Source organism: Hydractinia symbiolongicarpus, chromosome 5 (assembly GCF_029227915.1).
Source record: "Hydractinia symbiolongicarpus strain clone_291-10 chromosome 5, HSymV2.1, whole genome shotgun sequence".
In the NCBI taxonomy this organism is placed as follows: Eukaryota; Metazoa; Cnidaria; class Hydrozoa; order Anthoathecata; family Hydractiniidae; genus Hydractinia; species Hydractinia symbiolongicarpus.
In genome coordinates, this window is record NC_079879.1 from 4684195 (window position 1) to 4699673 (window position 15479).

Genomic DNA, 15479 nt, shown 5'->3' on the forward strand with positions numbered 1-15479 from the left:
AAAAAAAACCCTTACGAGATATTCTTTAAACAAATTTTTACGTTAATATCGATATTACCACCTTGATATCGTCAAATTTACGCACTTTGACGTGAATAAAATTTTGCGCGTAAACGAGACTGCTTCGTACGACTAGGGCCACCAATTTTCATTATACATTTAAAGTTTTTAAAAATTTACCTCGTTTACAGGTCTACACGTGGTGTAAAAAGGGTATTGCTATTATCAACCCAGATTATCTTAACTGAAAAAAGCGAGAAATGTGAAAACGATATGGAAATTTGCATCATGTCTAATGATACGTCATCAGCTATGGACGAAGGAAAGACTAGTTCTTTTTCGCCTTTCATATGCAATACACACCATTTTCTTTCGTCTCCTAAAGTTTACTTTAACGGGTCAATTTTTTTTTTCTGTGAAAAATATAAATTAGCGCGTGAAATTTTATTCAAGTGTTTGAAGTGAGGCTTGAATTTTTCTTCATTTTTTCTGAATTTAAATCACACGACTTCGTGTTGAAGTGAATGTATATATTTTGGTAGTAAGGTGAGATTTTTATATAAAAATATTTTTTGCCCTATCCATTCAGCAATACAAAGAGCCGACCAATGTTAGTGGCCTATTAGTGACAGCTAGTTTTAAAGCCGATAAAAAAATCAATCTACTTTGTGATTTTAACACCTGGAAACGAGTTGTGTACTTTAACTGGTAAAAGTTTTGTTAAGTTTGAAATTGTCTCTGCGTGGACGCAAGTGAAGTTTCGTTTGCATGCTTTTAATATGTTGTCGTTATATGAGAAATTTACAAATGTAAATATTTAATGTTAATATTGTTTCTATTGTAGTCTTTTTCTTAATTTTGTTTGACACGGAAAGTTTGATATTTTAACAAATAGTTTTAATTAAAAAAAGGAATTGAGGAAAAACCAGGGAACATAGTTTCAATTTTTTGGATAGACTAGTTCTAAATAGCACACCATGATATTCCAATAAGTTACTTTCTCTGTCTTTCCTGAAAGATATTCTGCTGTACTTCTTTATTCTCGATTATTCCTCACGTTTAATTTTCTTTAATTTACAGTGAATAAATAAAAGGTTTCATGAAGAAGTTCGAAAGTTATCTACTATGTAGAAGAGGTTGGGTAAGATAAAAAATTTCAATTGATTTTTTTTTCAGTTTAATGTTTTATATGTTCGGTGGAAGAAAATGATCCATTTTTTTCCCTTGTTCCAAACACTTTTCCATAGCGATAAGGCTGTTCACACCATCAATAACTTTCTGCACGAGTTCAACCTAGAAATGATGGAGATAGAGCGGTAACTTAAAAATGATTATAAATGATTACGTCATATCTAATAGTTTCTATCCTTTGGGTGCACATAGATCTAAACAAGTCGCTTTTACCTCAGAGTATCCAAGTCGATCCAAGTTCGAAATATCAAACGTACCACCCACAGCGGCTGTGTCTACTCCACCTGTTCCTCGCTTCTGCAATCGAAACGATTCAAGGATTTTATCAAAACGGCTGTCCTTGGCAAGATGAGGCAGTTTCACATGGACACCTGAAAAAAAACGTGCATATCTCGCATAAAAAAATAGGAAAGCGTCATTATAACACTTTAATTCTCACCTGCTCGCAAACCAGTTCCTAGGTTTGAAGGACACGTCAGTATGTACCCAAGTCTTTTATCCCACATAAAGCTGTGCCCATCTGCTTTAATATGTTCTTCAACATCTTTCAAGCCACGACAAAATCTCTCGAAAACCTTTCTCATGTTACCTCCTTTCTCCATAGAAATAATTCTCGAATGATCTTCCTCGTTTACCCAAATTAAAAAGTTTTTGTCTTGATTATGCCAGATACCTAAAACCACAGTAGCCGAAATGCGTAGCAAAGTGAACTATTGATAGAACGAGCCTTGAAGGAAACAGAAAAGTCCTACACCAGTTTTGAGCAATTGTACTAAAACCTGCAAGTTTGCTAAGCAACTTTAATGGAAGTAATACTGTCCATAAGCAACAATATATGTTTGAGCATACGGTTTTTAGAAGCAAAATGGTCTCAAAGACAATTCAATTTAACATCAAATAAAACAATTTCTAGTGAATTTGTGGTAGTGTGAATTTGGCCAAACATCGTCAATCTATTCGATTTTCTTTTAGGCGACTTCCCTACCTATCACGTGCGGCGTACAAATTCACGAAATTAAGTTAAAAAAGGTATTTTTGACATAACTGAAAAATTCTGACAATTTTCGCCTCTTTTATATTACGAAAATAAATTTCCTGAAAATCTCATTCGCCTAAACTTCTTCTCGTTTATGTTAAATATCACTTGTAAAAATAATTGCTGTTTACCTCGTGCATCTGGCCAGTCTCTCGCCATTCCCGCGCATGTAAGCAAGGGAGACACAGGCTTGTCAAACAAAAAGTGGTCATCAATCAACTGTTGTTGTTCTGCTTCTGTCATACCATTCAATGGATAGTATTTACCAGATAAATCGCCTAAAAAAGCAACCTGCTAGATATTTCTGATGAAAACAATTTTCCACTTTTTAAAGAAGATTGAACTAGTTTTTTTACCTTCCAAAGAATCCAAAGCATTGACAAGGATGTGTTCTACACTTCTTCGTTCAGCACGTGTGCAATGTGGTGGCAATGAATGGCCTTTAATACATCTTCCAGTTCGGACACGGCTTGAAAGGACGTATTTTTCATCAAAGATTCCACCTATAATTTAAAGTAAGGTTTTATATTGTACAGACTTAGACGTAAGCATATGTGCAGTAACAGGGTCGCACCAGTCTAAAAAACTCTTTGAAATGAAATATAATTCTGGAAAAACCTAAAGAGCTTCAGAATGAAACAAGCTTTGTTTTTTCGTTAAGGTTCGTTTTTTAATCATCATGTTGGGGAACGTTTCTTTTTCTCATTCAAACTTGGCTTTTGTTAAACCAGAGTACTCCTTGGAAAAGGTCAAAATCCGAGTGGCCACCCTCTATCAAAATTCTTGTGTTTTTTAAAAATAATCAGATTTTTACCCCGAATTTTTGACGCGTCCAGATCGGTAGCATGTTTGTCATTTTTACCAAATCCGTTGTGTCGCTCGTTTATGATCGGATCGAATAAATCAGCAAATGTAGTGTACGATTCTTCGTCTCCAGCTACGACACCCACGGTGGTGATAAATGGATGCCCTGGGTTGTCCACTCCAGTTTGAATGGCTTGGTCAAGTGTAAATCCTGTTGCAGTAGTCTAATGAAAGGAGATAAAATATTCGTAGTTGTGACGCGTAAGTTAAAGTGCGTGAAAATCTAAATTTTCAAAACTTTTAAATTTATCTTTCGCTAAAATTAGACGCCCATACTTAACTCTTAACTCTCGCACTTTGTGCGTGAGACCGGGGTTTAATTTCCTTTGGCGGTGGTTCAATATGGGTGAGTGAATGTTACCATAGCCCCGGTTAACTCAAGCCATGTAAGGGAAATTGGAAAAAAGACGCACTGTGTGTACCGTTGGATGTTACAGGGAGTTGTCTGGTGGACCCTAATTGGGTCTGGGTAGCTCAAAATGAGCATTAAATACTCTATGACTCCTCATTGAAGCCATGCCCCCTCCTGATAATAATAGGCAGGGTATATCCCTCGATATTTGTGACGCTAGCCATGTAAAATATGCACATCTATCTAAACACTAAAACGCACGAAGTAACTTGTCTGACAGGGGAGAGGGGACTTATGGAGAAGGTCACCCTTTTTCTCACAGCTAGTAAACTTTTACGTGGATATATATAGAGCACATACTTTGTCCCTCAGTTCTTTGTACATTGATGGCGTAAGATGATTGGCTAGGCAGTTGTTGTGTTTGCTCAAATCAGGATAATCCATCATGGAATCAAACTGCTGATATGCTTTTTTCACTCCAGCTCTACCTTTTTTCCCTCCCAAAGAAGGCGATCTCAGCATAGCGTAGCACATGCCGAGACCAACGGCAGCTCCTCCGCCTACAACCAGCTTACGTGTAAAGGTGTTCATCTTGTTCGCACTTAATGTCGATGTTGTTTCCTTGATCGAATCAAACTGAAGGACGTCTTTTAGTTTGTTGCGTCATTTTATAGATTTTTTCTAATCGATTTTCCTGTCAAACCGGTTTTTGCGTCAACATTTTCGTATCAATACGTAATTAAAGTGAAAATTTATTTGACGTCATTCTTCTTTGTTTTAAATTTTGCGTTTATTACTAAGTGTAGAGAAAAAGTGAACAACAACATTGTTATTTCGCTTTACACTGTTTAAAATGCACACGGTAAAAGACAGAATACACATACCGCCACTTTTATTGATCGAATACTTTGTTAAAAAAAAGAAAAAGTTTTGTTGGCTTGGGGCACATCCACGTCCCCATGGTATATTGGCCCCTTAGCCGTTATTATGGAGCAGCCATTTAAAAAGGCAACATGCCCTGGGAATGAAGTTTTACTTGACAAACAAACGAAGTTTTCGGCCTGTAGCAGCAACTCCATGATTTGCAGTGTTAAGATTTTATAAATTGAAACAGCGAATAATATGCGTGGTGGCATCAGAGATTTAATTTTTCGGACCTAACTCCAATTTATTGTTAAAAACTCTAAAAATTAAAACTGATTACTTCTTGACAGAAAAGATCGACCCGGGAAAAATTCGGAAGTGTAAACATCAAGACAACAGGCGGGAAAATTCATCATGATTTAATTTGCTTATCTTACATGCTAATTTGAATTAAAATGACCTCTGTTAATATTAATATAATGTCTTCAAAGGTTTAGTGATCTTATTGCAAAGTACTGGAACTGGAATTTCTAGCGATGGAAAGAAAAGGAATTGGAAAGGACCTGGAAAGGGTGAGTCTTGTTATCTCTTGCTTGTTTCTATAATTTCAATCTTAATGATTTCGGTACCATTCGCGTATCAACATTTTTATTTAAAATCCGGCTTAACATAAGTTAATGCTTACTTCGAATCCGAATTTTTTAGTTATTTCTCGACCGTGCCATTTCCGCGAAAGTAGACGAAATGGAGGATCGATTATCTCTGAACGTTTTCAACAAAAGTTATGTCAAGAACATTGTAAGATGGTTTTTTATGATCATGTCAATAAAAGTTTCAGGCAGAATACTCTAAGGTGCCAAATAAACGTCCCCCAGACCTTATAAGGACCCCCTCCCCCCGTTTATTAATTTTGGCGCTCAAGGAATCTTACCATAAAAATTTGAAAAAAATCTGGTGAGTTTATTTACAACATAGTCCTAAGTTTCTTATTTTTTAGTCTACTGCGCATAATAACGCCATAATAACGCCCAAGGCAAAAGTGTTTCTTCGGCAAAACGAAGTTATCTCTACAATTTTATCCACGGCATTGGTTCCATCCATAAACTACCCAGGATCAAATATTCCAAAATGTGCAAAAGTGGACCCGACTACGCACAGCCATGCCCAACCTGGCAGATTAAAGGGAACATTGCTATCTGAATATGTGGATAATTTATTGGAAAATGATGCTAGGTTTCCCGATTCAAAAGAAGAAAAATACATTATTAATTCGATGTTGGATTTTTGTAAAGATGTTTGTCGTTTATTACACGAGCGATACCCAATCTTTCGGGACTGTTACTACCTTGAAACCGGAAGTGTGTTTGAAGGTTTGAAAACAAATTGTCCAGATGAATTTGATTTTATGATTATTGTCCCTGAATTCGCAAATTCAAATGTTATCAATTTTAAACCCGCTGATGAATTTCAATTGTTAGAATACAATATTATCGATAAGAGTATGTTTTCACTTGATCAGGATGGTGATTCTTCTTTTTTCACTAAAATTGATGGTATCTTGGAAGACATGTTTTTAGAAATTCTGCCTGAGAATTGGAGGATTAGTGCTGACACGCTTGGACGAACGTTAACTACCTCAAGAATAGCACACACTTTGAAACTTATATATGACGGAGATGATTACAAAAACTTTGCCATTGGTGTTGATTTTTGTCTCTCCGTCCCGTTAAAGAAAGTACCTTTTTGGCTCGATTATTCTACCCTCGCAGGCGTTCAAGTAATCGAGACATCAAAACCCTTGTTTTACATCATTCGCGATAAAAATTGCCGACTGTCTTTTTCTGTGTATGAAAAAGTCATAATAAACCAGTACCCAAACGATTCGAAGCCCAAGTGTTTATTAAGGTTAGTGAAAGTTCTTCGAAACAAATTTCTGTCTAAAATATATGATCCAAATACACGATTGATGACTTCATGGATGCCATCATACTGGCTAAAAACAGTGATGTATCAAATGTTATGTGAGTGCACGTGCGAGAGTTGCTGGAGCGAGATCAACATAGCTGACGCTGTTATTAACTTGTTTCAAAAGGTTTACGACTGCTTAGAAGCTGAAACATTGTTCAGTTTCTTTATTCCTAAATATAACTTATTGTCTCCATTCAGCGCAAACCAGTATCGAGTTCGGCATAGAGCGACTTATTTAGAATCTCCATTAAAAGCTGAAAAACTAAAATACATGGATGAAATTAAAAACTTGTTGAAAATACTTTCAGCATTAAACAAAAATCAAGATGTTATATCCATGTTAGTAACAATGGAAGAAGAACGAACGCTTTCCACGAAGAAAGAATACGAGAATAATCTACGTGCAGATTTATTAAACATGTTTTATTATTATGCTTATAACGATGCAGACGACGAAATGGGTTTTAACTCGATAAAAACGTTCATCAAGGATCATTTCCCGGCTATGTCAATATCGGGCAGTGGCTATGATGTGGTTCTTAGGGAAAACGATGAAATTATCAATATTGATAAAAAACTTGCTGAAACATATGGAACTCACGATGACGGGCAGGAATTTAATTTTTTCCCGTTATCTCGCGAATAACTGAGATACGTGCGTTGTCACAAGTTATATGTCCAGGGTGTAATCCAGAAATGTAAAATATGGACCACTAAATCCGAAATGGGAACTTCACCAGGTGGTAGGTGTTATTGAAATCTTCTTTCTTCACAACTTAATAAATTTTAGGGTGGTGTAATCCACACCCTGACGTCAGTGGCTATGATGTGGTTCTTAGGGAAAACGATGAAATTATCAATATTGATAAAAAACTTGCTGAAACATATGGAACTCACGATGACGGGCAGGAATTTAATTTTTTCCCGTTATCTCGCGAATAACTGAGATACGTGCGTTGTCACAAGTTATATGTCCAGGGTGTAATCCAGAAATGTAAAATAAGGACCACTAAATCCGAAATGGGAACTTCACCAGGTGGTAGGTGTTATTGAAATCTTCTTTCTTCACAACTAATTTACAATCTTTAAAATAGAATAGATCACCCTGAACTCATTACAAATATCTTCAAGTTGGACAGGAATAATGTTTTGAGTTGTATAAAGAAGAAAATGTTATTGTAAAAAGATTTATTTCGGACAAAGAAAAAATCTACAAACTAATAAATAAGAAATTATAACGAACATAGAATTAATAGTATAATAAAGAAATAAGATCGTTGATTTATTTAGAGTTCGTCTTTTTTCTTTGTGGCTTCCTCTGTGCTTTGATTGGAGTCTGGTGACCAAGTTTCCATCATTTTTAGAACACGTTCCATTGAGCGATACACTAAAAATAAATGTAATGAACTATCTTATTTGCGGAACTTATCTTTGCGGATGAATTTTTGCGGATGAAAATTACAGCAAATCGAAGTACGAGGAAATGAAAATAATTTTGCGGTATAAGATGTGGAGGATACAAAAAATATTCCTTACGTGTATTCATCTCGTAATAATAAAATTTATTTTCCAAATAGTTGGTTCCTTTGTTCCAAACATCTTTAAATATTTGACCATCAGGACCTAGAAGAAAAAAATAATTTAATTGATATATCAGTGCAGGAAGTTCAGAATATATTTCAAATACAATTACCAGTTTGTCAAAAAAGGCCAATTTAAAAAAAAATGAAGAGAAAAATTCTTACTTAAGAAATAAGTTCTGGGTACATATCCACCATCCACATCATACGAATCTGCTTTTTCCTCGTTCACATCATCCTATCAAACCAAAACATATTTTTAAAATAGGCTAAACCATTTTGAAGTTAGCAAGAGACGGCTAGGAGGATGGGAGACTGCAAAACGATGTTTTGAAGAAAAGCTATGTATCTCAAATACTTACTTCAATATCAGCAAGAATAAATGGTGCTGACTTTTCTTTGAAATTTTCGTCACGAGATATCATTTTTAACACAGCTGAAAATCATATAAGCATCATAACGTACATCTTGTATATCGCAAAAAAAAAGCACCTGCGAATTTTACTTGTTAGGCTTCAAGACCGTCCAAATATAAAAAGCCAGTAAGTCCTCGAGGTTGCGTAAGAGCAAGATTTGTAGAGAAAGTCAAAGTAATCTTACCTTTGCAAGCGGGACAAGTGGTTCGATGAATGATAAACATGATCGGTTTACCACTGAAAAGAGAAACAAAAAAATACACTTCATTTGGGGACTCTGACACGAGTTTAGTATAGATAAAGTCTCAAAAAGAGTGACGAAAATAAAACTAAAAAAATGCAAATTCTACCTAGCTTTGGCTTCCACTAAAGCTTCGTCTATAGTTACCCAACGAACACCACTCTCTGATAATATTTTCTTTCCCGGTGTCAACTTTTTCTCGCTGGCGTTGTCCGTCGACTCTTGCTCTGATGATGTATCTGAGAAAGAGACATTGAAATTGTATACACATCTCAAATTAACTTGATTTTTTTTAAAAATGAGAGCTTAACTCTAACCTGTCTTCTTCTTACCTTCTGTCTTTGGTGCAGCGTACTGTGACAGTTCAGCAATAGCAAACTTCATACTTAGCAATACTAAAACAAGAAGGCCATGTTATACTGTTTGAAATTTTATCATGGGCGTTCCAACAACTAAATTTTTCTAACCGGCCACTATTTGGTCCATTTTTACGTTCGCCGATATTTACAACTGCGTGTAAATCCTATATCCAATTTATGTTATTTAAGTCCAAAATATTGGGCACACAAATAAGCACTTACATTAGGGAATGGATTTTCGCGAATTTCGCAAGTATTGGAAAAAAATTTCCGCAAAATTTGATTTTTTATTGTGTTTGAAAAACGTTTTAAAATAATTCTTTTTTTTGATTATTTAGAATTACTTATAAATGTGAATTTCTACTTTAGCAGTATACATTTATTTCTCTTAATAAATAACCCTTTAAAAACGGTATTAATTAAGAAAAAAAATATTATCAAGTTGTTTTATTACGAAACTTAATTCTCGTGAAATTTTTATGACTTATCAACTTCGAGTTATTTTTAAAAAATTTTCCGTGAAAATTATTTTCTTGGTATAAATAAAAACACGATGCGTGGAAATAAAGATCACGCAAAAACATTTTTAGGTATTGATCATCACGTGTTAAAATATATACCATTATTTATTACGAAAAAAAGAATTGCATAGTAGCACTTTCAAAAAGTGTTACAAAATTTGGTCAGGTTATCAACAAGCTTAGATTAAACTTACATTGCTCTTCATTGGCGTATGAAAATTTGTATTTTAGAAATGCTGGATCTCTGTTGTGCAAACCATGATGGACGTTACCATTGTAATCTGTAGAAGAAAAAAACATACATGGTAAGAAAAATACAGCGAAACGTTTTAACATAGCATAACTATATTGCTTTTTATATACAGTTGCCCCATTTCCAATTACGTTAAAATTATCAGAATCATAGCCTCGCAGCCGCTCTTACTAAGGTTATGCTTTTAATCCCATCTTTCAAAATTGTAGATTTTGCACGTAACAAGCGACATTTTTTGTGTTTTTCTCTAGCGTTATTTAAAAATGATGTTCAAAAATTACTTTTAATGAAGTTGCCATGCTTAGAATATACAAATTAGAAAAAACATTACCTAAGAAATAAATTCTGGGATAATATCCACCATCAATGAAGTATTGATTATCTAATGGTTCCTCTTCATCCTAAATGAACAAACAACACGAGAAACTTTTTTTAAAATGCACAAAATACTATTACTTTTGAACAAAATTTTAACACTGCTCTTTACCTCAACATTAGTCATGACAAAATATTGTGACAACTGCCAGATTGGTCTTGAGTGATGTATAATTGGTTTCAACGCACTACACGCCCCACACCATGTCTTGTGTATGATCATCATAACCGGAGTTTTCGTTTCTTTGGCTATTTCTAACGCTTTCTCGTATTTTACCCATTTAATGAAATCACCAAACCCACGACCAAGAGATAAGTTGATTTTCTCTAAAGCCATTTTCATACCAGCCATGATATCTTTAGGTGAACCGTAGTAGAACATGGTACTAGTGTATGGTGACTCAGTGTTGTTCACTTCAGTGTGAATGTTCTGATCAGGATCTATAGAAACAATATTATTATAAGAATTATGCTTCATGCTATGTCATTAGAATGCTTGAAATTACAATCTAAAAAATATAGGTATAATAGTTTCAAAGAACTTACCCATGAAAAATATTCGAGGGGTGTAAGTACCATCTATATCGAATTTATCGCCCAATAATTTTCCTTCCTCTTCCTAAACAATATAATGCTTTTAATTTTAAATAGGCCTTTGTCATTACTCAATTATATACACTTAAAAATACGTAGATTGTTTTTAGGTTATAACAAAACAATAATGGCTCTCCTCACCTCAACCTTAATCATAACAAAGTTCTTGGAAGCCTCAACGATTTCTGTAGTATCCTTGAATTGTTGTTTCATGTCTAAAAATACAAACGTGATTTAAATAAACAAAAATCTACAAGGATTTAAAAAATAATATACAAAAAAAAAACAAATTTACTTACACTTTGAGAATTCACAGTAGTTGTTGTAAAAGACAATCATGATGATTTGATGACTGAAAAACAATGTCAATTTGGTAAAAAAAAGGCACGTCTCTCGTTGTTTTTTATAACAATTTCGGATGGGACATACTTAGGTTAGAATAGGGGGAATAATGACTTAGGCTTTAAGACTTGAAATAGTTTTGTATTCTTACCTCTTTTTGGCCTCTCTTAATCCATCTTCGTATTGATACCATGTGATTTCTGTTCCAAATCCTGAAAACAACACCAGACGTGTTTAAGTAAAAAAGACGACAAAGACTTTATTTTTATATACAGTACCTTAACATCAGTACCAATAAAAACTGAAGAGGCTATCCTTAGTAAATACTAATAATAATTGGAATAATCAGGCATTAATTTTAATACCATCATTTTCAATAGGCTCAGTTGATTGTGTTGATTGTGTTGATTGCGTTGATTGAGCTGACGCAGTTTCGCCTGATACCTTCTCCCCAAGTTTCATTTCTAATGCCTTCTTCATATTCTCAATAACTAAATTAAATAATAATATTTAGTATTAAGCTTTTTCACAAATATTCGTCTGTGCACACATCAATGTATAACACACATACGAGAAGTCGATGATCCGTAAGCGTATTTTGCTTTTTTGTAATCCTCTAATGGGTTGTGTATTGATGGTTCAACAACACCCAAGTTATCTAAAAAATATAAATTCATTTGGAATTTATTTGGATAGAAACAACGTCTAAATCTATTAATCTATTAAATTTTAAATTGACTTACCAAGGAAAAATATTCTTGGAATGTATGCACCGTCTTGGTCATACTGATCATCAGTTGGCTCATCGTCGTCCTAAAAATATAATAAGAAAAGATAAAATAAAATAAAAAATAAATTATTAAATGGAATTAAATAAAAGATAAACAAACCTCGCAATTAACCATGACAAATTTTTTACTAAGTTCAGCAAATTCTTTATCGTTTGCTATCTTCGGTTTTAATGCTGTTAATAAAATAAAAATGAACTTATAACAAATGAAATCCAATACTAATAAGTTACATATATTATTGTATCGATTTATGAGAAGATAACCATGGTAACAATAAATAAAAAAGCCAAACAATATAGTGACAGTTAGCTACACCAGCATATGATTGTTTATCTAACCCTTGAATTAAAATACATACATTTGCAAGCTCCACAATAACTCTTGTGAATGATGACCATCATAGGTTTCCCTCTAATAAAAACATAACTTACATGAAAGACTTTAACAGAAAAGTTTCCTCAAATAATTATTTTTTGCAGAACACATGTTTCCTCAGAAAATTATTTTCAGATAAACAGTCATCAGAAAAAAAGCATTATTTCCTAGTGGATATTAATGTTTACTGAAGCATGCTATCCTTCGTCAGTATTTACAAACTTATAACAATTTTTTTAGAATCACTTACTGTTCTTTTGCAATTCTTAAACCTTGATCGTGTTTTACCCAATTGATATGCTTGCCAAATCCTATAAAAATATGAACAGTTGACTTTTATTATTTGCATAACTTTTTATTTATTAGGTAAAGAATTAGAAATACCTACCATTATCATTCGCTAACACCAATGTACGATTTCCAAGAACTCTTTTCATCGAGAGAGAAACTAAAAAAGTAAATGAGCATAATTCAACCTTTTTATGAAACTTTTTAAAATCAACAAAAAAATCAACTAAATAGTAATAGATAGGTCATGCACTCACTTTCCTGTCCATCACCGTAATAGTGCAAAACATGACTATGTTTTGTTCCATGATTCCATTCCTGAGAATAATGTTCTCCATCGTTATCTGAAAAAGTAAGACATATAAATAATTTTGTTAATATAAAACTATGTTTATCGATTTAAACTAGAAATAATGATAAAATTCTTTTACCTAAGAATAAAATCTTTGGATAGTATTCACCATCAGCCTTGTATTTATCACCCTTTACTATTTCCTCTGCCTGAAAAAACAAAAAAAGAACATGGAATGTAAACTTCCCACAGCTTCATGTTTAGGAGTGTTGGTGTACATGTGTGACAAATGTTTGCGTAAAAATCTACTTACATCTGTATTTATCATAATAAACTCAGACGCAAATTCCTTAATCTCACTAGATTCTGCAAACTTTGGTTTCAAACCTAAATAAAAGGATAGCGTTGTTAAAAAATATTGAATGTGAAATATACATTTCTTATAAACAGGCTTCTTATACTAAATATGTATGACAACATGGAAAGTAAACTTACGTTGACAAGCTCCACACCAATCTTGGTGAAACACAACCAGTATTGGTTTATTTCTATAATATTTTAAAAATAAATATTAGATTTGAATAAAATTTCGTTCTTTCCTCAAAAGATTATTTGACTTGTAACTGTATGAAGGAAACAATTCCTATTTTCTTTTTACCGTGTTGTAACAGCAAAAAGGTGCAACATGAAGAACTCATGAAAACAACATTGTGATTACGTACTGTTCTTTGGCTGCTTTTAATCCATTCTCCCAATCATACCAGAGATAATCTTTGCCAAACCCTAAGTAAAAACATATATAGTTTCAATTTCGTCTATTTGTTCTTAAAGATTGGATACTCTAAGAATTAACATAAATAAAAGTGGTTACCATGATCTAAGTTGAAAATATCCAATGCTTTTTGCATACTTTTTAGAACTAAAGAGATAAATAAAATTCAAGTAACAGGAAGTCTTCAGTTTCCTCAGAAAATTATTTCTTTACAATTACTGACCATGCTGTACTTTTCGGTAAAAATATTTGGCTTTAGCACTTTTTGCATCAGCATTGACAACATCTTCCAATACAATACCATTTCCAGCTAAAAAACCATATGCAACTTAAATACTTTGGACTTTCAAAACACAATAGGAAAAAACACAGATTTTAAATTACTTTAAAGAAACGAAAATGAAACACTTACTCATAAAAACAATTTTAGGAACATATTTTCCATCCAAATCAAATTTTGAATCCTTTGGTAGCTCATCCTAAGTAAATAGAGATTTTTTATGATAGAAATCTCTATTTGTAAGCTTTAATGTAAAGAAAACCGAAGTAGAAATTTAATTATTTTTCACTGATCCTATGGAAGTTTCTTAACCAAAAATACTTTTTAAGATTTACCAACCTCTGCTTTGGCCAAAACAAACTTTTCGCTTAGCTCAGCAAATTCTTTAGAAACTTCGAGTTCAGCTGATAACTCTGTAACAAGAAGAATATTAGCAACATTGTGTGTAAAAAACCTGATGAAAAAACAATAAATTATTTCATTAAAATACACTTCAGAGATACAAATGAAGTAACATACATACTTTTACATGGCTTGCATTTACTTTTTGTGATCACAAATAATACCAACAAATCACTAAAAAAATGTTGTGTTTATTTTAATTATTTTGAATCGAGAGCTACAGCTGCGATGGCCGAGTGGTTAAGGCGTTAGACTTGAAATCTAATGGGATCTTCCCGCGTAGGTTCGAACCCTACTCGCAGCGATGAAACAAAAATTTCATTTTTATTTTAATCTTTTTTTTTTCAAAAAATAGCACTACAAAGATAAAGTTAAATAAAGAAAAATGAGTTTTATTTTACTTAAATTAAACGTTTTCCTGAAAAAAAAAAAACCAAAAAAAACAAGGCTCTTAAGTTACTGTTCGAAAAACGCTCCAATCCTTTTAAGAAAATTCAAATAAGCAACCATGACAGAAGGAAGGCGCTCGAGAAAAAAAAATATTTTAAAGTGACCTTGTTAAAAAATAAAACTTTAAGAAACCTAGCTAAGTTCTAAAAGTTTTACATTTATTTTTTATAAGAACAATTTGAAAAACCCAAAAATTTCAAGACTTTAACTTTTTATCCTTTTTAACATATCAAGAAAAATTTTTTTTTTCACGCGTTAGGGTCCCTTTACCGTTTTCAAATTTACGAACAAAAAAACCCACAAAATCTCCAATTAGCTCCTGTTCTAGGCAAGTGCTCATTGAACAAATATATGCGCTTGGGAGGTAATCGGTATTTGCAGGTGTTTATAAGAAAATTTAGACAGAACTTACTGAAAAAACATTTTGTTTGGCTATAAAATATGAGGGTTCTACAGATAAATTGTTTTAAAGCTGAAAAATATCTTTCCTGCGGCCGGAAAGTGTGCTTCTTGAAAAACATAAGAAATACAGTGTGGAATTAAAAGTTCAAAAAGAACTTACTTTGTTTTGGCTTCCGTAACTGCATCTTCTACTTTTTTCCATTCCAATGCTAAACAAAAAAATTTTATAGTAGAGATCATAGGAAATACATTAGATCGATATGTTAGTTAAAGAAAAGAGTAAACTATTTTATTCCAAATTTACCTGACGATACCGCGAAAAATATCGCGAACAAGAATACGACGAACTTCATATTTCTCCTCTTTCGTCTGTGGTGTGGAGAATGAATGAACAGTTTGTTTGGCTTCACTCACGAACAGCATTTTGAACATATTTTTGAGCATTCCACGTCGCATAACCAGTACAAATAC

The 15479-nt window shown here is 33.1% G+C and overlaps 3 protein-coding genes across 3 annotated transcripts; 1 reads left to right on the forward strand and 2 right to left on the reverse strand.

Moving 5' to 3' along the window:
• The first annotated feature begins 143 nt into the window (after positions 1–143).
• LOC130644289 (uncharacterized) lies at positions 144–7564 on the forward strand. The gene is made up of 4 exons (XM_057449828.1): positions 144–1141; positions 4799–4879; positions 5013–5105; positions 5305–7564. Exons 2-4 carry the CDS (start codon positions 4844–4846, stop codon positions 6919–6921), a joined length of 1746 nt encoding a protein of 581 aa, XP_057305811.1. The 5' UTR covers positions 144–1141; positions 4799–4843; the 3' UTR covers positions 6922–7564.
• Positions 724–4069, reverse strand: LOC130644290 (creatine kinase M-type-like). The gene is made up of 7 exons (XM_057449829.1): positions 3804–4069; positions 3042–3255; positions 2584–2730; positions 2359–2505; positions 1631–1864; positions 1405–1562; positions 724–1293 (listed from the first exon to the last, which is right to left on the reverse strand). Exons 1-7 carry the CDS (start codon positions 4032–4034, stop codon positions 1186–1188), a joined length of 1239 nt encoding a protein of 412 aa, XP_057305812.1. The 5' UTR covers positions 4035–4069; the 3' UTR covers positions 724–1185.
• Positions 7449–15456, reverse strand: LOC130644284 (uncharacterized). Its single transcript, XM_057449823.1, has 33 exons — positions 15313–15456; positions 15169–15217; positions 14278–14330; positions 14094–14167; positions 13887–13953; positions 13698–13784; positions 13574–13621; positions 13425–13485; positions 13198–13250; positions 13016–13089; positions 12842–12911; positions 12668–12754; positions 12511–12570; positions 12373–12433; positions 12106–12158; positions 11847–11920; positions 11700–11769; positions 11528–11614; positions 11322–11447; positions 11108–11168; positions 10914–10966; positions 10756–10829; positions 10567–10639; positions 10133–10461; positions 9977–10046; positions 9587–9673; positions 8845–8907; positions 8622–8751; positions 8456–8508; positions 8218–8291; positions 8021–8093; positions 7812–7898; positions 7449–7662 (listed from the first exon to the last, which is right to left on the reverse strand). Exons 1-33 carry the CDS (start codon positions 15359–15361, stop codon positions 7562–7564), a joined length of 2631 nt encoding a protein of 876 aa, XP_057305806.1. The 5' UTR covers positions 15362–15456; the 3' UTR covers positions 7449–7561.
• Positions 15457–15479: the final 23 nt, after the last annotated feature.